At 47.3% G+C, this 24,075-nt stretch overlaps 1 protein-coding gene across 2 annotated transcripts; it reads left to right on the top strand.

Annotated features, from left to right (window-relative positions):
• The first annotated feature begins 2,673 nt into the window (after positions 1-2,673).
• Positions 2,674-16,052, top strand: UCMA (upper zone of growth plate and cartilage matrix associated). 2 transcript variants are annotated; one of them, XM_008002287.3, is made up of 5 exons: positions 2,680-2,877; positions 3,277-3,342; positions 3,444-3,539; positions 7,389-7,487; positions 15,616-16,052. In XM_008002287.3, exons 1-5 carry the CDS (start codon positions 2,820-2,822, stop codon positions 15,711-15,713), a joined length of 417 nt encoding a protein of 138 aa, XP_008000478.3. In that variant the 5' UTR covers positions 2,680-2,819; the 3' UTR covers positions 15,714-16,052. The 2 variants fall into 2 exon arrangements, with proteins under 2 accessions (XP_037839266.2, XP_008000478.3); XM_037983338.2 differs by lacking the exon at positions 3,444-3,539 and having other exon boundaries at positions 2,674-2,877.
• The last annotated feature ends 8,023 nt before the right edge of the window (positions 16,053-24,075 follow it).

The raw sequence follows: 24,075 nt of genomic DNA, 5'->3' as shown, positions 1-24,075 counted from the left end.
CACACCAGCACACCCAGCTAATTTTTTGTATTTTAGTAGAGATGGGGTTTCGCCGTGTTGCCCAGGGTGGTCTCAAACTCCTGAGCTCAGGTGATCTGCCTGCCTCGGCCGCCCAAAGTGCTGAGATTATAGGCATAAACCACCACGCCCAGCTGAAAAAATTTTAAAAGTGATTGACCCACGGCTGACTGGCCAGTGACGAGCACAGGCACCTGGTGCATAGCAGCAGGTGTTCGATACAAGTTTGTGGCTGAAACAAATGGAACTAAAAAGGCACAAGTGGACTTAGGGCATCGAGGATGTCACGGGCGTTTCACATGCCTGCTTTCTCACTCGGACGTCCCATCAAAATCACTCAGCCCTGTGTCCCTTCCCTCTCCCAGTGACATCTAGTTCATTTGATAGACGACCCCTGTGGCTCTGTCCTCAGGCAGTTGCTCAGCTGTGCAGAGCCCTTGCTCTCCTGTTCAGTGCAGGCCAGCCAGTATCCCAGGGAGCTCATATAGGGCCAGCCAGCATAGCCATCAACCCCATCTTCCTCCACTGGAAACCAACCCTTTACTTTGTTTACTCTGCCTAAGTTGTTTTTCTGCCTTAACATTCTTTTCCTGGCCAATGGTAAAGTCCATGCGGGATGTTAACATGAAAGTTTTTCTTTCTTTCTCTCTCTCTTTTTCGCTCGCTCTCTTTCTTTCTTCTTTTTTTTTTTTTTTTTTTAACAGAGTCTCGCTGTCACCCAGGCTGGAGTGCAGTAGTGACACTATCTTTGCTCACTGCATCGTCTGCCTCCCAGGTTCAAGCAATTCTCCCGTCTCAGCCTCCCAAATAGCTGGGATTACAGGTGCCTGCCACCACGCCCAGCTAATTTTTGTATTTTTAGTAAACACAAGGTTTCACCATGTTGGTCAGGCTGGTCTTAAACTCTTGACCTCAGGTGATCCACCTGCCTCAGCCTCCCAAACTGCTGGGATTATAGGCATGAGCCACGGTGCCCAGCCATTTTTTTTTTTTTTTTTTTTTTTGAGACAAAGTCTCACTTTGTCAGCCAGGCTGGAGTGCAGTGGCGCAGTTTCGGCTCACTGCAACCTCTGCCTCCTGGGTCCAAGTGATTCTCCTGCCTCAGCCTCCTGAGTAACTGGGATTACAGGTTCATGCCACCACGCCCGGCTGATTTTTGTATTTTTAGTAGAAATGCGGTTTCGCCATATTGGGCAGCCTGGTCTAGAACTCCTGGCCTCACCTGAGCCACCTGCCTCAGCCTCCCAAAGTGCTGAGATTACAGGCATGAGCCACCGTGCCCGGCTGACAGCCTTTCTTTTTTTAAATAGACATGGGGGTCTTGCTATGTTGCCCGGGCTTGTCTCCAACTCCTGGCCTCAAGTGATCCTCCTGCCTCAGCCTCCCAAAGGGCTGGGATTCTAGGGGTGAGCCACTTTGCCCAGCCAATATGAAAGTCTTGTAAGAGGGGAGCTTCAGGCAGGTATGGGCTGGGTTCCAGGTCTAGTGATGGTTCCCATTAGAAAAACGTTAAACAATGCGTGAAGACTGACAGCAAAGAGTTGATGATGGTTCCTAATAAAGGAGAACATCAGGGACACATCTCTGAAGGGACTGTGCTCCGATGGCCATGGTGGTGTTGATTTCATTAGCGGTCCCATTTCCGGGTACCCATTTCCTCCCCTGCATGGAGTATGATGTGTGTCGTCCTAGAGACGCAGGATTAGCTGTGGAACTTTCCAGATACCTGCCCTCCTCCCCCTCCACTGTGGAAGGTGATTGACTCTCGGCCTTGCTGTTTTTATTTTTTAAATTTTTATTTTATTTTATTTTATTTATGTATTTATTTTTTTGAGACAGAGTCTTGCTCTGTCACCCCGGCTGGAGTGTAGTGGTTTGATCTCGGCTCACTGCAACCTCTGCCTCTCGGGTTCAAGTGATTCTCCTGCCTCAGCCTCCTGAGTAGCTAGGATTACAGATGCCCATCACCATGCCCAGCTAAATTGTTTTTTGTATTTTTAATAGAGACAGGGTTTCACCATGTTGCCCAGGCTGGTCTCGAACTCCTGACCTCGGGTGATCTGCCTGCCTCAGCCTCCCAAAGTGCTGGGATTCCAGGCGTGAGGCACCGCGGGAAGGCGATTGACTCTTGGTCTTGCTGTCTTTAAAGGGGTCTGGGACCCGTGGACCCAGGGGTTTGTGTTTGGCTTGGCAGTGAGCATCAGCTGGGAGTAGTGCATCAGGTTAGCTGTTCTGTGGTCGCTGTCAGCATGACCCACACGTCTGTGTGTCGCCCTGATGGGTGTTCCAGTCATTATGGGCCCTCCTTGCCTGACATTTGGATCAAAACTCCCCCATTGATCCCCTCTTCCTCCTCGCCCTACCCATGCTTCAACCCTGAGGACCAGGGCCCTAACGTCCCTGGAGCAGGTGCCAGGACCTCCTTGACACAGCCCTTGGTCTCTGGAACCCTGACTATTAGGATGAGCCTTCCCAGCAGCAGATCCCCAGACACAGACATTGGAAAGGCCACTCCAAGACCGTCTTAGCCAGGGCCCTAACTACAAGCTCTGCTTCTGGAGACATTTGCCAGGTGCCAAAAACATCTCCGGTGCTCCGTCCAGGAGCAGCCAATAGAGAGGGCAGCCCGGCCCCCTCCTCCTCTCCCCCAGTGGCGTCCCAGCCTCCTGCCTCTCCCTCTCTCTTCCCTCCCCCCTCCTCCCTCTCGCCTGGGCTGCCTGCCTCAGAAGTGAGGACCTGGGAGGGTGCAGGACGCCTGGTCTGCCCTGTGGGTCCTGGACGGAGCCACCACCTCTGCAAAGATGACTTGGAGACAGGCCCTCCTACTGTCTTGCTTCTCCGCCGTGGTGCTCCTGTCTAGTGAGTACGGGAGGGTCAAGGCGGAGGGTGTTAGTTACACGGTAAGGGAGACTTGCCAGGCACAGGTAAGGCTGCTCAGGAGATGCAGGTAAAAAGGGGTAGGCTTATTGTTAAGCGGTGTGTGTGTGTGGGTGTATGTGTGTGTGTGTGTGTGTGTAGAACACAATGTAATACAGAAAAAAAAAAAAGTAAAGAAAGAAACAAAATAGAAAGAAAACTCAAGCTAACTTGCTTGGTGGGTTCCTGGGGAGACTGGCTCTGCAGCTGGTATGTGAGACACCACGGGGCCCCTGCCAGGGCCTGACAGGATGCTTAGCCTGGAAAGCAGGATGGGGGCTCAGCTCAGGGTCTGGGCTCTCCTCTGACGCTGCAGCCTCACTCTGTGCCCTTGTCCTGCAGTGCTGAGAGAGGGAACCGGTGCATCTGTGGGCACCACACAGGCGGCGGAAGAAGAGGCGAGTGAAGGTGAGTGCAGGGGCCACCCATGGGGCAGGGTAGGTGCAGCCAGTGAAGCAGCAGCACGGGCACCCCCATGCTGCTGGTAACAGGCCTCTCCTGGGTTTCAGATGCAAAACAGAAGATTTTCATGCAGGAATCAGAGGCCTCGAATTTCCTCAAGAGGCGCGGCAAGCGGTCCCCCAAGTCCCGAGATGAGGTCAATGGTAAGGATGCTGGAGGGATCCCCCCATCACCACCTCTGTTTGCACGTCCTGGCTCCTCCTCTCTCAGTCAGCCAGGCGGTAGGGTGCAACCAGACACCAAGGGCTCACCCCAGGTCCTTGGGTTTCAAAGGGACTGCAGCTCTGAATGAGAAATTACACTATTTCCTGACTGTAGGTCGTACATTGGATTGAATACTTTGTCAGGGTAAGGAGGCCCCACCTCTGCAAAGATACTTGGAGACAGGTCCTCTTGTCCCGCTTCTTGGCTATGTTAGATTACTACATTAAATGCACCTAACAGGGATAAAATGCATTCGATTTCAGAAAGGTGTAGGGAGGGAAATCTATGTTCCGGTCTGGAGGAGCTCCCCACATTAGTGTGGGCTTTGCGAATACTGGCACAGCACACCTTCCGTGTAAAAGCAACAGCTTCGCACAAGGGGAAGGCACAGGACACTGGGTGCTGAGAAATGTGGGTTTGGGGACAGCTGTGCTGCTAAGTGGCCTTGGCTACTTCCTCCCTCTGGTCCTAATTTCCTTATTTACAAGCCTCTGAAAGAGCTGTGTTCAACCGGCAGAGTTTTATTTTAAGTTTTCATCTTCAATGCACCGGGGTGAGCCTGTCTGCACAGTCTGCTGTAGGGCCTGTGGAGTCCCGGCTTCAGGGTCCTCATGGCTTTGACCTGTCAACCCCTGAGGGCATTTGAGTTTCTCCTCCTGAATCTGCTTCTTCCAAGACGCTGAGCTCAGACCCTACCGCCCAAGTCTCTGGCTTGCGTCTTTCCTCCTCGTGCCTGTGCGTGAATGAACTCTTTGTATTCTTCAGGGCACTCAGCAAGGTGATTTGCTTGGTAAAAATAACAGGACTGTTTTCAAATGATGGGAAGAACAGAGATAGAAATGCTTGGAGATGAAATTTCTTTAAAAAAAAAATTTTGATAAGCATAATAATACTAAGAAAACCTCCAGGCCTCATACAACTTGATATTTAAAAGTTGGTCGATGTCAAGAAGCACTGAAAGGTTGGGAGGGAGGCTGGACTGTTCTTGATCAAAATTGGAGAAGCAATCTTCTGACAGACTTCCAGGAGAAACAGGCATGATTTTAGGCCAGGCAAATAGCTTCTGTCCTCTTTTTTTTTATTTTTATTTTTTTATTTTTTATTTTTGAGATGGAGCCTCACTGTCACCCAGGCTGGAGTGCAATGGCAGGATCTTGGCTCACTGCAACCTCCACCTCTCAGGTTAGGGTAATACTCCTGCCTCAGCCTCCCATGTAGCTGGGATTACAGGCACTTGCCACCATGCCTGGCTAATTTTTGTATTTTTGTAGAGAGAGAATTTTGCCATGATGGCCAGGCTGGTCTCGAACTCCTGACTTCAGGTGACCCACCTGCTTCGGCCTCCTAAAGTGCTGAGATTACAGGCATAAGCCACCGCGCACATCCTCTTCTGTCCCCTTAAGCCAACTCCAAACAATGAGTACACCATTTAACCTGAAGTTCTTCACCTGGGACAGAAGCTCGGTGTGTCTATTAGTCGTGGGAGGTGCAGGACAGCCTGGTGAACACCCAGATGTGTGAACACATCTGTTGTCACCCGGTCAACTCCTGTGGATGGCAGGAGGGCAGTGCCCAGCGATCCCTCAGGTTGGATAAAGGGCAGGTGACAGACACTTCAATCAACTTGAATTTGGAACCAGGATACAGGCGTCTGACATCTCTACGCCTCTGGGATAAAGGCGAAGGTTACTTCAGGGTGAAAAGAGAGTGTGAGGAATCCAAGTTCTTAAGAAGGAACGTACACAATGCACAGAATGACGCATAGTATAAAATTACTATCTTGTCCTGAGGATTAAATTGTTACTATTCATAACCTCAAAGCTCCAGTTTGTGGCACCTCTGAAAAGGCCACTTGGGAAGATTGTTTCCTGTCCTGAGTACACAGGGGACAGAGAATGCTTCTTTAGGTATTGGCAGTGACTTACTAAGTACCCGCTTCCTAAACCCTAAGGCCCCCGCACCTCCCACAACGGCTTTCTGGCACTTGGAGCAACATCAGGACCCACAGTGGGTGGGAAGAGGGAAGCTGAGCCGGCAGTGGTGTGTGGGAGCCCGGTGTCCCAGCTCTCCCCCAACCTGCTGTGTGACCTCTGTTAGGTCACGCATGTCTCTGAGCCGGAATCTCCTCTGAGAAATGTGTGGAGGCCGAGTGAGAGGTGGGGCACGGGTATGGATGGGATAACCAACTCCTCCTGACAGACTCAAGTTTCTTGCAACTAAGTAGGTAACGGCAGACGTTTGGGAAGAAACATTCCAGACGTCTGGAATCTGCACTAAGCCCAGTTCACAGTTAACTTGATTTTTAATCTGAGTTAACTTAAATAATAAAAAAGTAACAGAAATAACTAGTATTTATATAATTCATTAATTAACGTAAGCGTCTTATTTCCAAGAAGGATTTGAGATGGTTTCTGTTTGCTTGTTTATTTATTTATTTTGAGACAGAGTCTTGCTCTGTCGCCCAGGCTAGAGTGCAGTGGTGCGATCTCAACCTCCACTTCCCCGGTTTAAGCAATTCTCCTGCCTCAGCCTCCCAAGTAGCTGGGATTATAGGCGCCTGCCACCACGCCCAGTTAATTTTTGTATTTTTAGTAGAGATGGGGTTTCGCCATGTTGGCCAGGCTGGCCTTGAACTCCTGACCTCAAGCGATCTGCCCGCCTTGGCCTGTCAAAGTGCTGTGATTACAGGCATGAGCCACCGTGCCTGACCTGAGATGGCTTCCAATATTATCATTTTGCAAAGACTTTTCGTTGTTTCTCCCAGCACCTCTGTACCGTGGGTTGGGGGATAGGGAACCATGACTTTCCCCAGTTTCTCTGCTTCCTTCATCACCCCCCAGCCTCCTCTTGCACATCAGATTTGATGGGGCAAAAAACCAGTACCTCCGTCTGCCCCATTTGGTGTGAGGGGAATCCCACTGTGAGACTGTGAGGCGTGCTGAGGGACCAGTTCTTCTTGCCCTAGACGTGGCCTCCCCGGCTTCTTGGGTTTCTCCAGCTGAAGCTCGTGTTGGGGGAAATACCTTGAAAGAAGAGACCTTTACATTGTTTCCTCCAGACAACTGGGAATTTTTATCCCAACAGCTGTAAAGCTTGGTAAAACTTGTCTTATATCTTTCTCCTTAGTGAACTATAGGTCTCTTAAACAGAGGGAAGGGTTTTATTTATTTATTTATTTATTTATTTTTGAGGCAGGGTCTCGCTCTGTTGCCTAGGGTGGAGTGCAGCAGCGTGATCATAGCTCACCGCGGCCTTGAACTCCTGGCCTCCAGCAACCCTCCTGCTTTAGCCTCCCTAGTAGCTAAGCTCATAGGCGTGAGCCACCATACTTGGCTGGAGGGATGGAATCTTTCTTACTTGGCTTTTTAATTCCAGTGCTTAGCCTACATCCTGGCCATGATAAGTGTTTGAAAATGTTGCATGGCTGTGAGATGAAGTTGGATTATTCCTTTACGGAATTCATTTCTCAGCGTGGGATTTCTGGTTTCCTAGTGGCGTGGTATACTTGGATACACCACCAACTTTATCAGCAGAGCTAAATCATTTTACTCTTTGGGGCTTCTGTCTTCTCACCTGCAAATGAGGCAGCTGGATCTGACAATCACCTTCAAATTTTAAAGTCTATGTCAGGAGTAAATAATTTCAGGGAAGTCTCCAACCACAATCCCCCACAAACCACTCACCCCTCAACCACATGTGACTTCTCAGATGAACTGTGTTCCCCTAAGTGTGTGCCCCTAAATGTCCTCATTCCTGGGGGGCAACTCTTGCTTCTTTTCCTTTCACAGCGGAAAACAGGCAGAAGCTTCGGGCTGATGAGCTGCGGAGAGAATATTACGAGGAACAAAGGAATGAATTTGAGAACTTTGTGGAGGAACAAAACGATGGTAAGAGCTCTTCAGCCAGTGTCTTCGGGGAGGTGGCGCTTTGGGGAGAAATCACCTGGTTTGTTTTCTCTTCTTCTACCCAACTTTTTGTGTGTGTGTTTTTGAGACAGAGTCTTGCTCTGTTGCCCAGGTTGGAATGCAGTGGCGCGATCTTGGCTCACTGCACCCTCCACCTCCCAAGTTCAAGCAATTCTCCTGCCTCAGCCTCCAGAGTAGCTGGGATTACAGACGCTCCTAGCTAATTTTTGTATATTTAGTAAAGACAGGGTTTCTCCATGTTGGCCAGGCTGGTATTGAACTTTTAATTGGAGGAGGGAGGAACGGGAAGGTCTACTTTCAATTCACATCCACGAGAGCCTTGTTAAAAAGGGAGGGCCAGGCGCAGTGGCTTGCGCCTGTTATCCCAGCACTTTGGGAGGCCGAGGCGGGTGGATCACCTGAGGTCAGGAGTTCGAGACCAGCCTGGCCAACATGGCGAAACCCCATCTCTACTAAAAATACAAAAATTAGCTGGGCGTGGTGGCATGCGCCTGTAATCCCAGCTACTCCACAGACTGAGGCAGGAGAATCACTTGAATTCGGGGGCAGAGGTTGCAGTAAGCCAAGATTGTGCCACTTCACCCCAGCCTGGACAACAAGAGCGAAACTCCATCTCAAAAAAAAAAAAAAAAAAAAAAAGAAGGGAGAAAAATGGCTACACAGAACTTGAGAAGGTGTGGAAGGGGACAGAATACCCTTATTCCCATTGGCTTGGGGACTGTGGGGATGGGGCAACTGTTTGCTGACTGCGTGGATAGAAAACTCCTTTCCCTTCCTCCTCCTACTTGGGCATCACCGTGCCAGTCTGTGTTCTCCATCTAAGCACGAGAACTTAGGCTTAAGTTCCTTGGTAGGATCATATTGGGCAGATTCCAAACTCACAGGTGCCTTATATCCACGTCAATGTCCTGGCTCCAGGTCTTTCTCCATCCTGGAAAATCAAGACCTTCACTGACCTATTCAATGTACTCAGCATCTTTACTTACTGGCAGAAGCAAACCAGGAAAACTGAACTCAGAAAACACCTTGCCTTCTACCCTCTCACCCCAGCCCCGGCATCAACATCTACAGCCCATCTTCAGGCTCCAACTCATCCAAAAACATCAGATCCCTGAAAATTTCTGTATGGTTTTCTTGTGGCTTCATGCTTCTCCTATTTGTATCCTCTTCGCTGAGCCTTGGTCTTTTGCTTACTAGCAAAAAATAAAGAGTAGGAAAGGCCCAGGGAGGCCAAGAGTTTTCGGGGGCTGAGGCAGGCAGATCACTTGAGGTCAGGAGTTTGAGACTACCCTGGCCAACATGGTGAAACCCCGTCTCTACTAAAAATACAAAAAAATTAGCCGGGTGTGGTGGTGCACACCTGTAGTCTGAGCTACTTGGGAGGCTGAGGCAGGCGAATTGCTTGAAACTTGGAGGCCGAAGTTGCAGTAAGCCGAGATCACACCACTGCACTCCAGCCTGGGCAACAGAACCAGACTCTGTCTCAAAGGAAAAAAGGCCCAGAGAGACCAGTGTCTTTGGCCAGGCAATCTGCACACTTCATTCCTGCCCTCAACCCCTCAGTAGACAGGGTTCCTGTCTGCTCTCAGAAAGTGCTGGCTGCACCAGGGCTTCGTGGAGGATGGTGCGGCTGGGGACACGGGTAGAGGACGCCCTGCCTTTGAGCCATAGCCTCCCACGGGGTGGAATTTAATTTTGCTGTCTATGAAGTACCCTCAAGGGTCACCCCACCAAACATCCTTAAGACCATTTAATGGGGATCAGACCAGTATACTAGAGAATATGTGTGTGAGTGTGTATTTCTTTTCCTTTTTTTTTTGGGGGGGGGGACGGAGTCTTGTTCTGTCACCCAGGCTGGAGTACAGTGGCATGATCTCAGCTCACCACAAACTCCACTTCCGAGTTCAAGAGGTTCTCCTGTCTCAGCCTCCCGAGTAGCTGGGATTACAGGTGTGCACCACTACGCCCAGCTAATTTTTTGTATTTTGAGTAGAGACAGGGATTTACCATGTTGGCCAGGCTGGTCACGAACTCCTGACCTCAAGTAATCTGCCCATGTCAGTCTCCCAAAGTTCTGGGATTATAGGCGTGGGCTGCTGCACCTAGCCCTGTTTATTTATTTATTTATTTATTTATTTATTTGGTCTTTCTCCAAATTTCAAGATTGTAATACTCCTGAGGAAAATCACCTGGTACTTCCTGGGTGCACATGAACTTGGACATGAGGCCCCAGTTTAAGTCGCCTTTGTTGGAGATAGTCAGCTCTTTCAGTTCTCCCGGCTGTTTGCTCTGATGGACTGGGGAGGCAGCACCCTCGGAAGGCATCTCCTAGTGAAAAGGAAATCACCCCGGGTCAAGTGCTACAGGCTGTGCCCATTGCCCTGCAGGTGGCACCTGGCTGAGCCTTGCAAACAGGTGTTGGGCTTGGATCCTGGCAAATCAAACTTCCTTAGGAACGTACTGGGAAAACTTCAGGCTGTGACAGCTTGGAAGCACACACTTCTGCTAGAGATGTGTTTATCTTGGTGGGCAGCTGGGGGAGAAGCATTTAAAAGTTGAGAATGTGGCCTTCAAAATTCCTTCAGTGTGATTTGGACTCATACTATTAAAATAGTATTCTATTTTGAGCAGTTTTAAATGTTTTAGGTCCAAAACTCTAGCATGGAGATGGAAAAACATTCACTGTTTTCCCTTTTGTGATGAATTCGGGATGCAGGGTTGGGCGCCTGCAGGTCCCCTTACAGGAGGGGGAGACAGGAGGCCCTAGGTCTTGCCCACACAGATGGAGAAAACACAGGTCTTTGGGGAATGCAGTTCCAGAAGCTGTTGTCCTTGAGCCCTTGCTCTGCCGGGCACTGTAAGGGGCCACCTAATCCTCACAACCTGCGTCTGAGACAGGTCTTACAATTTCCAGCTCATGGTTTCGAAAACTGAGGCTCAGGCTGGGCACTGTGGCTCACACCTGTAATCCCAGCACTTTGGGAGGCTAAAGTGGGAGCATCACTTGAAGCCAGGAGTTCAAGACCAGCTTGGGCAACTAAGCGAGGCCCTGTCTCTACAAAAGAAAAAAGAAATTCAATTAAAAAACATAAGCTGGGCATGGTGGCATGTGCCTGTAGGCCCAGCTACTCTGGAGGCTGAGGCAGGAGGATGGCTTTAACCCAGGAGCTCGAGACCAGCCTGAGCAACATAGAGAGACACCATCTTACCAAAAATGAGAAAATTCGCTGGGCTGCTGGCATCTGCCAGTAGTCCCAGCTACTTGGGTGGTTGAGAGAGGATCGCTTGATCCTGGGGAGTTCAAGGCTAGAGTGACTATGATCATGCCACTGCACTCCAGCCCGGGCAACACAGCAAGACCCTGTCTCAAAAACAAACAAACAAACAAACAAACCCACATCAAAAATAAAAAAACTGAGGCTTAGAAAGGATACATGAATACCCAAGGAGACGTAGGTAGTAGATAGCCCTAGCATTAGAACCCCAAGGCTTATTTGCCAGCAAAGCTCCTGCTCTTGTAAATCAACGATGAGCAAATGCACAGAGCTCTTGGAGGGCTTCTTTGATCCAGGAATTGGCCCCTGGATGGAGTGAGTGAGAAAGATAAAGCAGAGTAGCCCTCAGGAGGTCTCCCCACAGCTCCATCAAGGCAGGGGTCACAAGGTGGAGCAGGCCTGGCCTCCTGAGGATGAGTTTTGGGAAAGGTGGAAATCATGTCAATCTTCTTTCCTCTCCCTTGCCTTTGGCTCACAATGTTGCACAGGGTCTTGCTTGGCTGAAACCATCCCTGGGGCTCAAGGTGTCTGACTTCTAAGCCCTCCCCTGAGGCCCCTGACACACCTGTCAGTCAGGACCCTGGTTTCAGCTAGCTGTCTTATCTAACCGAGTCACCTACTCTTTTTTTTTTCTTTTTCTTTTTCTTTTTGACGGAATCTCGCTCTGTCGCCCAGGGTGGAGTGCAGTGGTGCAGTCTCAGCTCACCGCAACCTCCACCTCCCAGGTTCAAGTGATTCTCCTGACTCAGCCTCCCGAGTAGCTGGGATTACAGGCCACCACGCCTTGCTAATTTTTGTATTAGTAGAGACGGGGTTTCACCATGTTGGCCAGGCTGATCTTGAACTCCCGACTTGAGGTGATCCGGCCGCCTTGGCCTCCCACAGTGCTGAGATTATAGGCATGAGCCCCGAGCCCGCTCTCAAGTCACCTATCCTAAGGGTTACTGATAGCAGTTGGATATTTGACACCTCCCCAAAGTACTTACTTACATAAAAGGATGCCCACCAGGCACCACGTCTCAAGCCTGTAGTCCCAGGACTTTGGGAGGCCAAGGTATTTAGCCCTGGCAACATAACGAGACCCTGTCTCTGTTAAAAATTAGCCGGGCATGGTGGTGCATGCGTGTAGTCCCAGCAACTTGGGAGGCTGAGGCTGAAGAATCACTGGAACCCAGGAGGCTGCAGTGAGCTATGATTGCGCCACTGCACTTCTGCTTGGGCAATAGAATGAGAACTTGTCTCAGAAACAAAAACAACAAAAAAAGGGATGCTGAATCAACTTCTACGTCAAAACCACACTCTCAGGGTTGGCAAAGAGTAGCTGGTCTACTGGGCTTGAGAAATGTCCGAAAGAGCTGAAGATGAACACACAAAGCTCTGGCTCTGTGAGCTCCAGGCTGCCCCTGGGCTATCAAGTACCTAATGGGATTTTCAGCACCAAGGGGAGCACCAGCTCTGTGCCCACATAGGAAGGAAACACTCCTGGCAGCTGTGGTGCCTCAACATGCCCTGGTCACTGGGCCCTGCACCCAACTGGGCCAAGGTGAGACTAGGCCTGAGCACGCGGCTCTCACGGGTGCTAAGGACCAAAGCAACATTCTCATTCCTTATACCCTGAAGCCACCAGGCGGTCCTGTTGGCCATTGCCACAGACGATGCCAGTTTCACTTTCTGTATACCAAAATCAGGTTCATGGGCTTCTTGGTGAGGTCCACATTTGAGGAAACAGAGGTAAGAAAGACATCTTGGTTCTTTAATTCTTGACATCATCTTCTGTTAGGACTTCCCATCCTTCCAACATCTTTGACAAATGCATTTTAAAAATGTGGTAAAACACACATAACATAAAAACTTGCCATTTAAACTAACTTTCTTTCTTTCTTTCTTTCTTTCTTTCTTTCTTTCTTTCTTTCTTTCTTTCTTTCTTTCTTTCTTTCTCTTTCTTTCTTTCTCTTTCTTTTTCTTTCTTTCTTCTTTCTTCTTTCTTTCCTTCCTTTCTTTCTTCTTTCCCTCTCTCTCTCTTTTCTTTCCTCTCTCTTTCTTTCCCTTCCTTCCTTCCTCCCTCTTTCTCTCCCTCCCTTCCTTCCTTTCTTTTTTAGATGGGTTTTGCTCTTCTGCCCAGGTTGGAGTGCAGTGGCGTGATCATAGCTCACTGCAGCCTCAACCTCCTGGGCTCAAGCGATCCTCTCACATCAGCCTCCCAAGTAGCTGGGACTATAGGCATGCGCCATCACACCTGGCTAATTTTTTTTTTATTTTTTGTAGAGACAATGTCTTGCTACACTTCTCAGGCTCGTCTCAAACGCCTGGCTTCAAGCGGTCCTACCAGCTTGGCCTCCCAAAGTGCTGGGATTACAGGTGTGAGCCACCACGCTGAGCATAAACTATTTTTAAGCATACGATTCAGCAGCATTTAGTACATTCACCATGCAACAATCATTGCTATTTCCAAACCTTTGCATGGCCTCAAACAGAAACTCTGCATCCATTAAGCAATAACTTGCCATTCCTCCCTCCCGGCAGCCTCTGGTAACCTCTCTCTCTCTCTCTCTCTCTCTCTCTCTCTCTCTCTTTTTTTTTTTTCCTGTTTCTGTAAATTTGCCCAATCTAGGCCAGGTGCAGTGGCTTATGCCTGTAATCCCAGCACTTTAGGAGGCCAACGCAGGTAGATCACTTGAGGTCAGGAGTTCGAGACCAGCCTGCCCATCAGGGTGAAACCCTGGCTCTACTAAAAATACAAAAATTAGCTGGGCATGGTGGCATGTGTCTGTAATCCCAGCTACTCAAGGTGGAGGCAGGAGAATCGCTTGGAACCTAGGAGGCAGAGGTTGCAGTGAGCCGAGATCCTGCCACTGCACTCCAGCCTGGGTGACAGAGCTAGAGTCAAAACAAAAACAAAAACAAAAACTTGCCCATTCTAGACATGTCATCTAAGTGGAATCACAATATTCATCTGTTTGCATCTGGGCTTATTTCACTTAACTGAATTTTTTTTTTTTTTTTTTTTTGAGACAGAGTCTCACTCTGTTGCCCAGGCTAGAGTGCAGTGGCCGGATCTCGGCTCACTGCAAGCTCCGCCTCCCGGGTTCACGCCCTTCTCCTGCCTCAGCCTCCCGAGTAGCTGGGACTACAGGCACCCACTACCACGCCTGGCTAGTTTTTTGTATTTTTTTAGTAGAGATGGGGTTTCACTGTGTTAGCCAGGATGGTCTCGATCTCCTGACCTCGTGATCCGCCCGTCTCGGCCTGCCAAAGTGCTGGGATTATAGGCTTGAGCCACCGCGCCCGGCCAACAGAATATTTTTAAGGTTTGTCCATGTTGTAGCATGTGCCAGAACTTCATTCCTTTTTATGGTGAAATTTTACACACATTTTGTTTATTCATTTCTTTGTTGATGGACACTGGGGTTTTTTCCATCTCTTGACTATTGCGAGTAGTGCTGCTGCGAACATTCACGTGCAAGCATCCGTTTGTGCCCGTTTTCAATTCTTTTGGGCATATTCTTTTTTCTTTCTTTTCTTTTCTTTTCTTTATTTTCCTTCCTTCCTTCCTTCCTTCCTTCCTTCCTTCCTTCCTTCCTTCCTTCCTTCCTTCCTTCCTTCCTTCCTCCCTCCCTCCCTCCCTCCTTCCTTACTCCTTCACTTCCTTCCTTCCTTCTTTCCTTCCTTCCTTCTTTCCTTCCTTCCTTCCTTCCTTCCTTCCTTCCTTCCTTCCTTCCTTCCTTCCTTCCTTCCTTCCTTCCTTCCCTCTTCCCTTCCCTTCCCTTCCTTCTTTTTCTTTCTTTTTCTTTTTTTGAAACAGGATCTCACTCTGTCACCCAGGTTGGAGTGCAGTGGCATTATCTCAGCTCACTGCATCCTCCACCTCCCAGGTTCAAGTGATTCTCATACTTCAGCCTCCTGAGTAGCTGGGATTACAGGTGTGTGTCACCACGCCTGGCTAATTTTTGTGTTTTTTAGTAGAGACGGGGTTTCACCATGTTGGCCAGGTTAGTCTCGAATTCCCAACCTCAGGTTATCTGCCGGCCTCGGCCTTGCAAAGTGCTGGGATTACAGGCATGAGCCACCCCACCCAGCCACTCCCAGCACTTTGGGAGGCTGAGGCAGGAGGGTTGCTTGAGACTAGGAGTTGGAGACCAGCCTGGACAACACAGTCAAATTCCATCTCTACAAAAAAATTAAAAAATTACCCAGGCGTGGTGGCACAGGAGGCTGAAGTGGGAGGATCGCCTGAGCCCTGGGAGGTTGAGGCCGCGGTGAGTCATGATCATGCCACTGCACTCCAGCCTGGGTGACAGACTGAGACGCTGTCTCAAAACAAAACAAAACAAGAAAGAAAGAAAGATAAAGAAAATTAATTCAGAACAGTGTGGAGGAAAAAAACTCAAGTCGACAATGATTTCCTTCATATTTTCAAGGCATGTTTTGTAGTCCCTTATTTTTCTTCCCTTCCAATAGTCCTTTCCTGCTACTGTGCTGTTACTTTTTCATCCTGTGTCTTGGTTGTTACGTCTTTGAAACAGGGTTGCATAAGCCTCTGCCCTCCTACACTGGCTGTGCAGGCAGAAGACCCTGAGATGCCCAGCCCTGGTCTCCACCTGCCTGTGACCTTCGCCCATCTGGGCCTGACCTATATACGGGGCCTTCCAGCTCACATGCTCTGGATGCCCGCCAGCCCTGGCCTTCTCTCACCAGGCTCACCAGCACTCTCATTGCAGGTCACCACAGGGCAGGGGTTTGGCTGACGGCTGCTGGGCTCAGTGGCAGGTCAGAGTCCCCCTGTCCTAACAGGTGGCTTTGTCTTTCCGCCCCAGAGCAGGAAGAGAGGAGCCGGGAGGCTGTGGAGCAGTGGCGCCAGTGGCACTATGACGGCCTGTACCCATCCTATCTCTACAATCGCCACCACATCTGATCCCGTCGTGAAGCCAGCCAAGAAGATGAAGCTTGTAGCACACATTGGCATCCCCGTGTTCCAGCAATCTTTCCCATGCAAACTGGCCCTTCAGAGGGTCTCAGCCTGGGGTCTGCAGTGGCCGGCAGCCCTGGAAAAGACACATGCCTTTCCTTCCAGTGTGTGAAAGTGCCCTGACTTTCACCTCTTTGCGGACCATCATCCGAGGTGAGCAACTGCCTGCAGGGCCTCCTAGCACCAAACCTACAGTGGCTTCCCCTGGCTTCGTTCCCAAGCAAAAGAATCACAGTCAAGAGTTACATATTTGCTTATGGCTTACAAATAAAAACGCTGAATCAACCTTGTGTACATCTTCTGAAATCTCTAGCCGAGGGGTGTCATGCTCTCTCCCCTGAGCAATGATGTGATTGTCGCTGAATTGGGTGTTTGAAAGCTTGAACTTGAGGAGCATTGCTCACTCTACTCAATATGTCTCATATGCCACTGAATATGCTAGAGTTGACTCACCCAGTCCTCCATCAGTGTGATCAATTTCTGGACATGAAATGCTGGGTTATAATATATATATCTCTCTATCTATATCTATATCTATATCTATATCTATATCTATATCTATATATTTTTTTGAGACAGGGTCTCACTCTGTCACCCAGGCTGCAGTGTAGTGGCAAGATCATGGCTCACTGCAGCCCCGACCTTCCAGGCTTAGGTGATCCTCCCACTTCATTCTCCCAAGTATCTGGGACTACAGGCACGTACCACCATGCCCAGCTAGTTTTTGTATTTTCAGGAGAGATGGGGTCTTGCCATGTTGTCCAGGCTGATCTTGAACACTTGAGCTCAAGCAATTCACTCACCTTGGCCTTCCAAAGTGCTGGATTACAGGCGAGCCACTGCACCCAGCCGACTTCTACATACTTTAAACGGGCTAAATCGAATTTCTCTTTGAAGAGGTTCTGTGCTTCCTATTGCTGGGCATCTTTGCTGATCCTTTCTGAAAGCAAGTAAATTAAGACCAGAAAAGTCCTGGGTAGGGGACAGGGGTATTTGAAATATATACTATTCATGGTGTCTTTTTAGACAGCAAATCTCGCCTCCAGCTCCATTAAATTTAACCAAGTTAGACTTAACCAGGTGCCTAGTGCAGACCCTAGCTATGTGATCATGTACTTCTACCATCCATCCCAATGCCTTCAGGCTTGGCTAAACAGAAAGGCTGTTTAGGAACCCACAGCTCTCCACAAACCTCCTTGAAAGTGTCACGCAGCTTTCAGTAAAGCAATGTTCTAGCAGTGGAAGAGACAGGTATAAGAGAAAAACTTTAAGGCCAGGTGTGGTGGGTCATACCTGTAATCCCGGTGCTTTGGGAAGCTGAGGCAGGAGGATTGCTTGAGGCCAGGAGTTTGAGGGTCCAGTGAGCTATGACCAGGCCACTGCATTCCAGCTTGTCAGACAGTGAGACCTTATCTAAAAAAAAAAAGAAAGAAAGAAAAAGAAAAAATGAAATTTGATTACAACACGTGTCTATCTCTAGATTAGTTACCAAGTGGATGGTGAGCCTGCCAGCTGGGGTTGGCAGTTTGGCAGCAGTGCAAGCTTAACCACTGCTAGCTCAGATCCTGAGTCAGGTGTGCAGGCTGTTCAGCCAGCAATACCAGGGAGGTTGCACTGTATTTGTACATAACTGACCTTCTGGTTGGATGCCAAGTCAGGCCCTGTAGTGGGTAGCCTCTGCTTACAAGGTTTTTTTGTTTTTTGTTTTTTGTTTTTTTAAATTAATGACTTAAAAAAAATACTTGGTGCACAATAGAAAAAAAGGCAAAGTGTTGCTCTGTCACTTCCATGGAGAAACAAGAGGAGCCCCAGTCTGGTTCATATTGGTCAGGATAACACACCCCAGTGCTTTCTGGCAAGAGGGCAGTTCCCCTTTGCTGCATGTTAGTGATCAGATGGATGTCAACTGATAAACTGACTCACAGCCACACCATGCACCACCTGCCTGTCGTGTGTCCACAGGAAGGAATGCAGGGGTTTTCAGATGTCAAAAACCAAGAATGGCTTGCTTCAAAAAAGCAAAACAGCCTGTCCTTGCCTCTTCCCTGGGCATGCTTAGCATGGTGGCTCTAGATACTGAACTCTGGCAGAAAGGAGCTGAATAAGAATTCTATTACCTTGTTCTACCCCCATCCTTAACAAGGGCTCCATTATACTTCAGAGTTTTCAAATTCGGTCCAGAATTCCTTCACCAAGTGCCAGCTGCGGTCACTTCCTTGGGCGGGAGAAGCGTAACAGTGGTAACACGACCTGGGATCTGGACAGCCACAGTTCACAGGAAATGAGGAACAGGGTGGTTTGCATTTCTGGAGACTGGCCTTGTCAAAAGTGTGGCCTTTGGGGCTTCTTTTGCTTGGGCTTCTCTGTTCTTTCATTACTTTCCCGTAGTTCTTAGTGGGTTCCAGGTAAGTGGTTGAAAACAAATTTGTCAAAGGATAAATCTGTCATTCATTTTTATTCACCAGTTTTGCATATGTTGGAATGTCATTTTCCTGGTGCATGCTAAAGGTACAAGGAAAAAACAATGTTTTTGTGTGTTCTAGGAGAGATTTTACAATTTATTATAACGTGTCTTTGTTTATTTAGATTTTTTAGAAGGAGCTGGTAAGTTTTGTGAGCCGCAGAATGATTAAAACTTTTTTTAACTTATGTGGTTTTTATCAGTTACATTGAGTTGGGTTATTTTATTTCTAATTCATTTTCTGCCAATTATGTTTTAATTCTTGGGAAGTTTTTCATAATTTAAAAGTTCAGGCTGGGCGTGGTGAGTCACACCTGTAATCCCAGTATTTTGGGAGGCCGAGGTGGGAGTGTTGCTTGAGCCCAGGAGTTTGAGACTGGCCTGGGCAACGTAGTGAGATCTCATCTCTACAAAAAAAATTAAAAATTCGTTGGGCACGGTGGCACATGCCTGTAGTTCCAGCTACTCGGGAGACTGAGGTGGGAGGATTGCTTGAGCCCAGTAGGTTGAGGGTATAGTGAGCTATATGACACCACTGCACTTCAGACTGGGCAAGAGAGTAAGACCCTGTCTCTAAAAAAATGTCTCTAGCCTTTAAGGGATTTCTCTAAAAACAAATTGTTAAATATAAATGTTCTAGTCTACCATTGAGAATTCTGATATACTCTGTGATCTTATGTTTAAAATTATAAATGTTTAAAAATGTTTTCTTCAGTTTTCACAGTATCTTGGCTTTTTAAAATTAAAAATAGCCCAAAAGGTAATGCACACCCATGGTTTAACATTTTTAAAGAACAGAAAGGAATACAGTAGAAAGGTAGTCCCTACTGGGTCTCCAGAAAGAAATCATTATCACCGTTGTCTTGAGTTTCCTTTGCGTGATCCGTACACATCTAAGTACATAAATTTTTTCCATTTTTATTATTTATTTATTTATTTTTCTGCCAGGAACATTGTGCTGACCATTTTTATTTTTATTTATTATTATTATTTGTTATTATACTTTAAGTTCTAGGGTCCTTATTTTTGACTAGTGATACGTTTTTGAGCAGGAGTGCAAGCTCAGCCTGCTGCTAGCTCAGATCCTGAGTCAGCCCTGAAGGCTGTTCAGCCAGTGACACCAGGGAGGTTGCACTGTATTCACACAAAACCAAAACTGGTTGGATGCAATGCCTGGTTTAATGCCAGTTGGTTTACCTATTTTTTTTTTTTGAGATGGAGTCTTGCTCTGTTGCCCAGGCTGGAGTACAGTGGTGCAATCTCGGCTCACTGCAAGCTCCACCTCCCGGGTTCACACCATTCTCCTGCCTCAGCCTCCAGAGTAGCTGGGACTACATGCGTCCACCACCATGCCCGGCTAATTTTTTTGTATTTTTAGTAGAGACGAGTTTTCACCGTGTTAGCCAGGATGGTCTCGATCACTTGACCTTGTGACCCGCCCGCCTTGCCCTCCCAAAGTGCTGGGATTACAGGCATGAGCCACTGCGCCCGGCCTGGTTTACCTATTAAACCAACTTTCTACCACAAATAAAAACCTGTATAATTTATAGTTAAGCAGTTTTTGTAAAGCTTTCCAAAAAAAAAAAGAAAAGAAAAGAAAAAACCTTCCCACAGGAATGGAAATGGAAATGTATGAAGGGGACGTGTCTGAAAAGAACCCTGATTTCACAAGCAAACAAAGGTGAACATTTTTCTAGATAATGTCTCATTAGTTTGGACACTAATAATACTTTCGAGTCTCAAATAACACACTAGTGAGTCTGGATCATTTAGTGTGTAAACCCCCAAGTTAAAGACTTGCAGAAATAAAAATGATAATCCCATTCCTCCAAGGCACTGAGGTCTGGAGTACTAGCTTATGATTTTATTAGCTCATGTTCGAAATTGTAACTTTTCATGCACTCAGTACAGAATGGAAGGCCACTGAGGGACAAGATATTCTATATTTATATTTTGTATTGTATTCCTCTGTCCTTTAAACATTTTAAACCATGTGTATTCAAACTATTTTTTAATTACAAAAGTCAAGATAATATGGAAAGTGGCAAAACTTTTTAAAAAAGTGTTAGTACATTGTAAGATCACAGAGTATATCAAAGTCATCAGTTGTAGACTAGAACATTCATATTTAATAAATTTCCTTATGGACAAATCGCTTAACTGCTAGAGAGAGAACTTTTAAACTAAAGTGATTTACACAATTAGAATGGTATCCTGAAATCATTATTGAAAAAAATAGTACAGCATGTCCTTTAGAAAGTCACTGCAGATGTGGCCGGGGTGTGGTGGCTCACACCTGTAATCCCAACACTCTGGGAGGCCAAGGCAGGTGGATCACTTGAGGTCAGGAGTTCCAGACCAGTCTGGCTAACATGGTGAAACACAGTCTCCACTAAAAACACAAAAATCAGCCGGGAGTGTCGGTGGGTGTCTATAATCCCAGCTACTCAGGAGGCTGAGGCAGGAGAATCACTTGAACCTGGGAGGCAGAGGTTGCAGTGAGCCAAAATCACGCCACTGCACTCCAGCCTGGGTGACAGAGCAAGACTCCATCAAAAAGAAAAAGAAAAGAATAAGCAATAAAAATAAGACTTGAAAGTTGAAATGACTTCTCGACCCATGGGTTGCAGAATGGAGGCTGTGTTAGCAGGCATGAAAACATTAATCTCTTCGTACGTCTCTGTCAGAGCTCTTGGATGACCAGGTGTATTGTCAACAAGCTGTGATATTTTGAAAGGAATCTTTCTGAGCAAGAGGTCTCTACAGTGGGCTTAATGTATTCCATAAACCAGATGTGCTCCAATCCGGGCTTTACTTTTCCATTTATAGAGCACAGATTAGATTTAGCATAAATCTTCTTACGGGTTCTAGGATTTGGGGAATAGTAAATGAGTATTGACTTCAACTTATAGTCACCAGTGGTCTTAGTCTCTAACAGGAGAGTCAGCCTGTCCTTTGAAAACAGGCATTGGCTTCTTTTTAGCTATCAAAGTCCTAGATGGCATCTTCTTCGAACAGAAGGCTGTTTTGTACACATTAAAAATCTGTTTAGTGGGCTGGGCGCGGTGGCTCACGCCTGTAATCCGAGCACTTCGGGAGGCCAAGGTGGGCGGAACACCTGAGGTCAGGAGTTTGAGACCAGCCTGGCCAACATGGTGAAACTCTATCTCTACTAAATACACAAAAGATTAGCTGGGCATGGTGGTGTACACCTGTAGTCCCAGCCATTTGGGAGGCTGAGGCAGGAGAATCGCTTGAGCCTGGGAGGCAGGGGTTGTAGTGAGCTGAGATTGCACCACTCAGCATTCTAGCCTGGGTGACAGAACAAGACTCAGTCTCAAAAAAAAAAAGTTTACTTAGCCACCATGATCAATAATCTTAGATCTTCCGAATAATTTGCTGCAGCTTCTATATTACACTTGCTGTTCACCTTGCACCATTTTTTTTTCCTCTTTTTTTTTGAGACAGAGTCTCGCTCTGTTGCCCAGGCTGGAGTGCAGTGGCCGGATCTCAGCTCACTGCAAGCTCCGCCTCCCGGGTTCACGCCATTCTCCTGCCTCAGCCTCCTGAGTAGCTGGGACTACAGGCGCCCGCCACCTCGCCCGGCTAGTTTTTTGTATTTTTTAGTAGAGATGGGGTTTCACCATGTTAGCCAGGATGGTCTCGATCTCCTGACCTCGTGATCCGCCCGTCTCAGCCTCCCAAAGTGCTGGGATTACAGGCTTGAGCCACCGCGCCCAGCCCACCTTGCACTTTTATATCATGGAGACAGCATCTTCATCAAATCTCATGAGCCAACCTCTGCTAGCTTCCCATTTTTCTTCTTCTCTTAGCCTTCACAGAATTGAAGCAAGTTAGGGCCTTATCTTCCACTCAGATCACTAAAACTTTCTCCATATCAGCAATAAGACTTTCACTTTCTGATCATTTGTGTGTTCACTAGAGTAGCACTTTTAATTTCCTTTAAGAACTCTTCCTTTGCACACACACCTTGGCTAACTGGTGCAAGAGGCGTGGCTTTAAGGCTATCTCAGCTTTCAACGTGCCTTCCTGCCCAAGCCTAATCACTTTCAGATTTTGATTTACAGTGAGAGTTGCAAGACTCTTTCACTTGAACACCTGGAGGCCATTGTAGGGTTATTAATTGGACTGATTTCAATATTGTTGTGTCTCAGGCAATAGGGAGACTTGAGGAGGGGAGAGAAATGGGGGAATGGTTGGTCGATGGAACAGTCAGCACACACATTTGTCGATTCAGTTTGCCACTTACATGGGCACAGTTCCTGGCACCCCAAAACAATTACAATAGTAACATCAAAGACCACTGATCACAGATCACCATAACAGATATAATAATGATAAAAAAGTTTGAAACATTGTGAAAATTACCAATATGTGACAGCTACACAATGAGAGCACATGTTGCTGGGAAAATGGTGCCAATAGGCTTGCTTGATGCAGGTTAAAAATCGCAGTATCTGCACAGTCCAAGAAAAGGAGATATTCCTATTCTCAGAATACAGAAAAACCTGTTAGTTTACCAAGAAAGATATCAAATGGTCAATAGCACATGAAAAGATGCTCGATACTATTGGTCATTAGGGAAATGCAAATTAAAATCATGAGATTCTACTACACTATCTGTAGGAGATCAGTCAGAGTTGTGGCAGAAACTACAGGAAAAGAAACAGGCTTTCCGAAAGGTCAGAAGGCTCTGCAAAGCTTCAGGGGAGAATAGCTGAAGGCAACTGTTCTCTAACCCTGAGGCAGAGGGCAAGGAGTAGGTACAAGGGAGTGTAGGGGAATTTATCTTAAACAGGCTTGTTTACTTATGTTGACCACCTTTGATCAGGCACACAATGTTCCTTGAAAGGGGAACAGTAAATGTTAATTACCCGCAGACTGTGTTTGCTCCAGGCTTTCTGCATTATGTCTGCACTGAATAAAAGCAAACAGCTCCAGCTTCTCGCTGCTGCACTTTGGCCCCCAGAGCCTGGCAGCCCCCTAGCTGCTTTTACACTGCGTACCTGTGTCTGAGTACTCCTTTCATCCGTCGCTCAGCCAGGGTCTGTGGGACAGACCCAGCATCTATCAGAATGGCTAAAATGAAAAAGGTATTGGTGGGGAAGTTAGGTAAATGGAACTCTCGTATATTACTAGTTAGTGTGGAAAATGGTACAACCGTGTTGGAAAATAGTTTGGCAGTTTCTTACAAAGCTAAGATATACTTAACACATAACCTAGAAATTCCATTCCTAGATATTTACCCAAGAGAAACAAAAACATATAGACAGAAAGACTTATACCTGAATATTTATAGCAGCTTTATTCAGGACACCCCCAAACTGGAAATCCAACCCAAATACTAAGAGGTGAATAAATTCTGGGGCATATTCATACAATACAATAAACCATGGATCCATGCAACATGAATTGCAAATACTATGCCCAGTGAAAGAAGACAAAGTGTGTCCTGTATGACTCCGTGTATATGAAACTCTAGGAAAGACAAATCTACATGATAGTGATAGAAAATAGATGAGCGATTGGCTGGGGCTTGGGCTGGGAAGAGACAGAGACCTTTTGGAATGATGACAATGTCTTGTATCTTGTGGTGTGGCCACGCAGATGTACACATTTGTCTAAATGTAGCCAACTGCACGCCTAAGATATGTGCCTTTTACTGTATGAAATTTATACTTTGATACAGTCGATTTTAAAAATACCACTATACACGTCTGTAATCCCAGCTACTGGGGGGATGAGGCAGGAGGACTGCTTGAACCTGGGAGGCAGAGGTTGCAGTGAACCGAGATTGTGCCACTGCACTCCAGCCTGGGTAACACA

The sequence above is a fragment of the Chlorocebus sabaeus genome, chromosome 9, assembly GCF_047675955.1.
Source record: "Chlorocebus sabaeus isolate Y175 chromosome 9, mChlSab1.0.hap1, whole genome shotgun sequence".
In the NCBI taxonomy this organism is placed as follows: domain Eukaryota; kingdom Metazoa; phylum Chordata; class Mammalia; order Primates; family Cercopithecidae; genus Chlorocebus; species Chlorocebus sabaeus.
The sequence above is the reverse complement of the archived record's forward strand: the minus strand, read 5'-3'. Positions and strand labels throughout refer to the sequence as shown.

Bases quoted from the DNA above. Each gene is read 5' to 3' on its own strand.
- UCMA (XM_008002287.3), top strand. From the start codon at position 2,820: ATGACTTGGAGACAGGCCCTCCTACTGTCTTGCTTCTCCGCCGTGGTG. The intron at 3,343-3,443 runs GTGAGTGCAGGG...CCTGGGTTTCAG, and splicing joins GGAAGAAGAGGCGAGTGAAG to ATGCAAAACAGAAGATTTTC. The intron at 3,540-7,388 runs GTAAGGATGCTG...TTCCTTTCACAG, and splicing joins GTCCCGAGATGAGGTCAATG to CGGAAAACAGGCAGAAGCTT.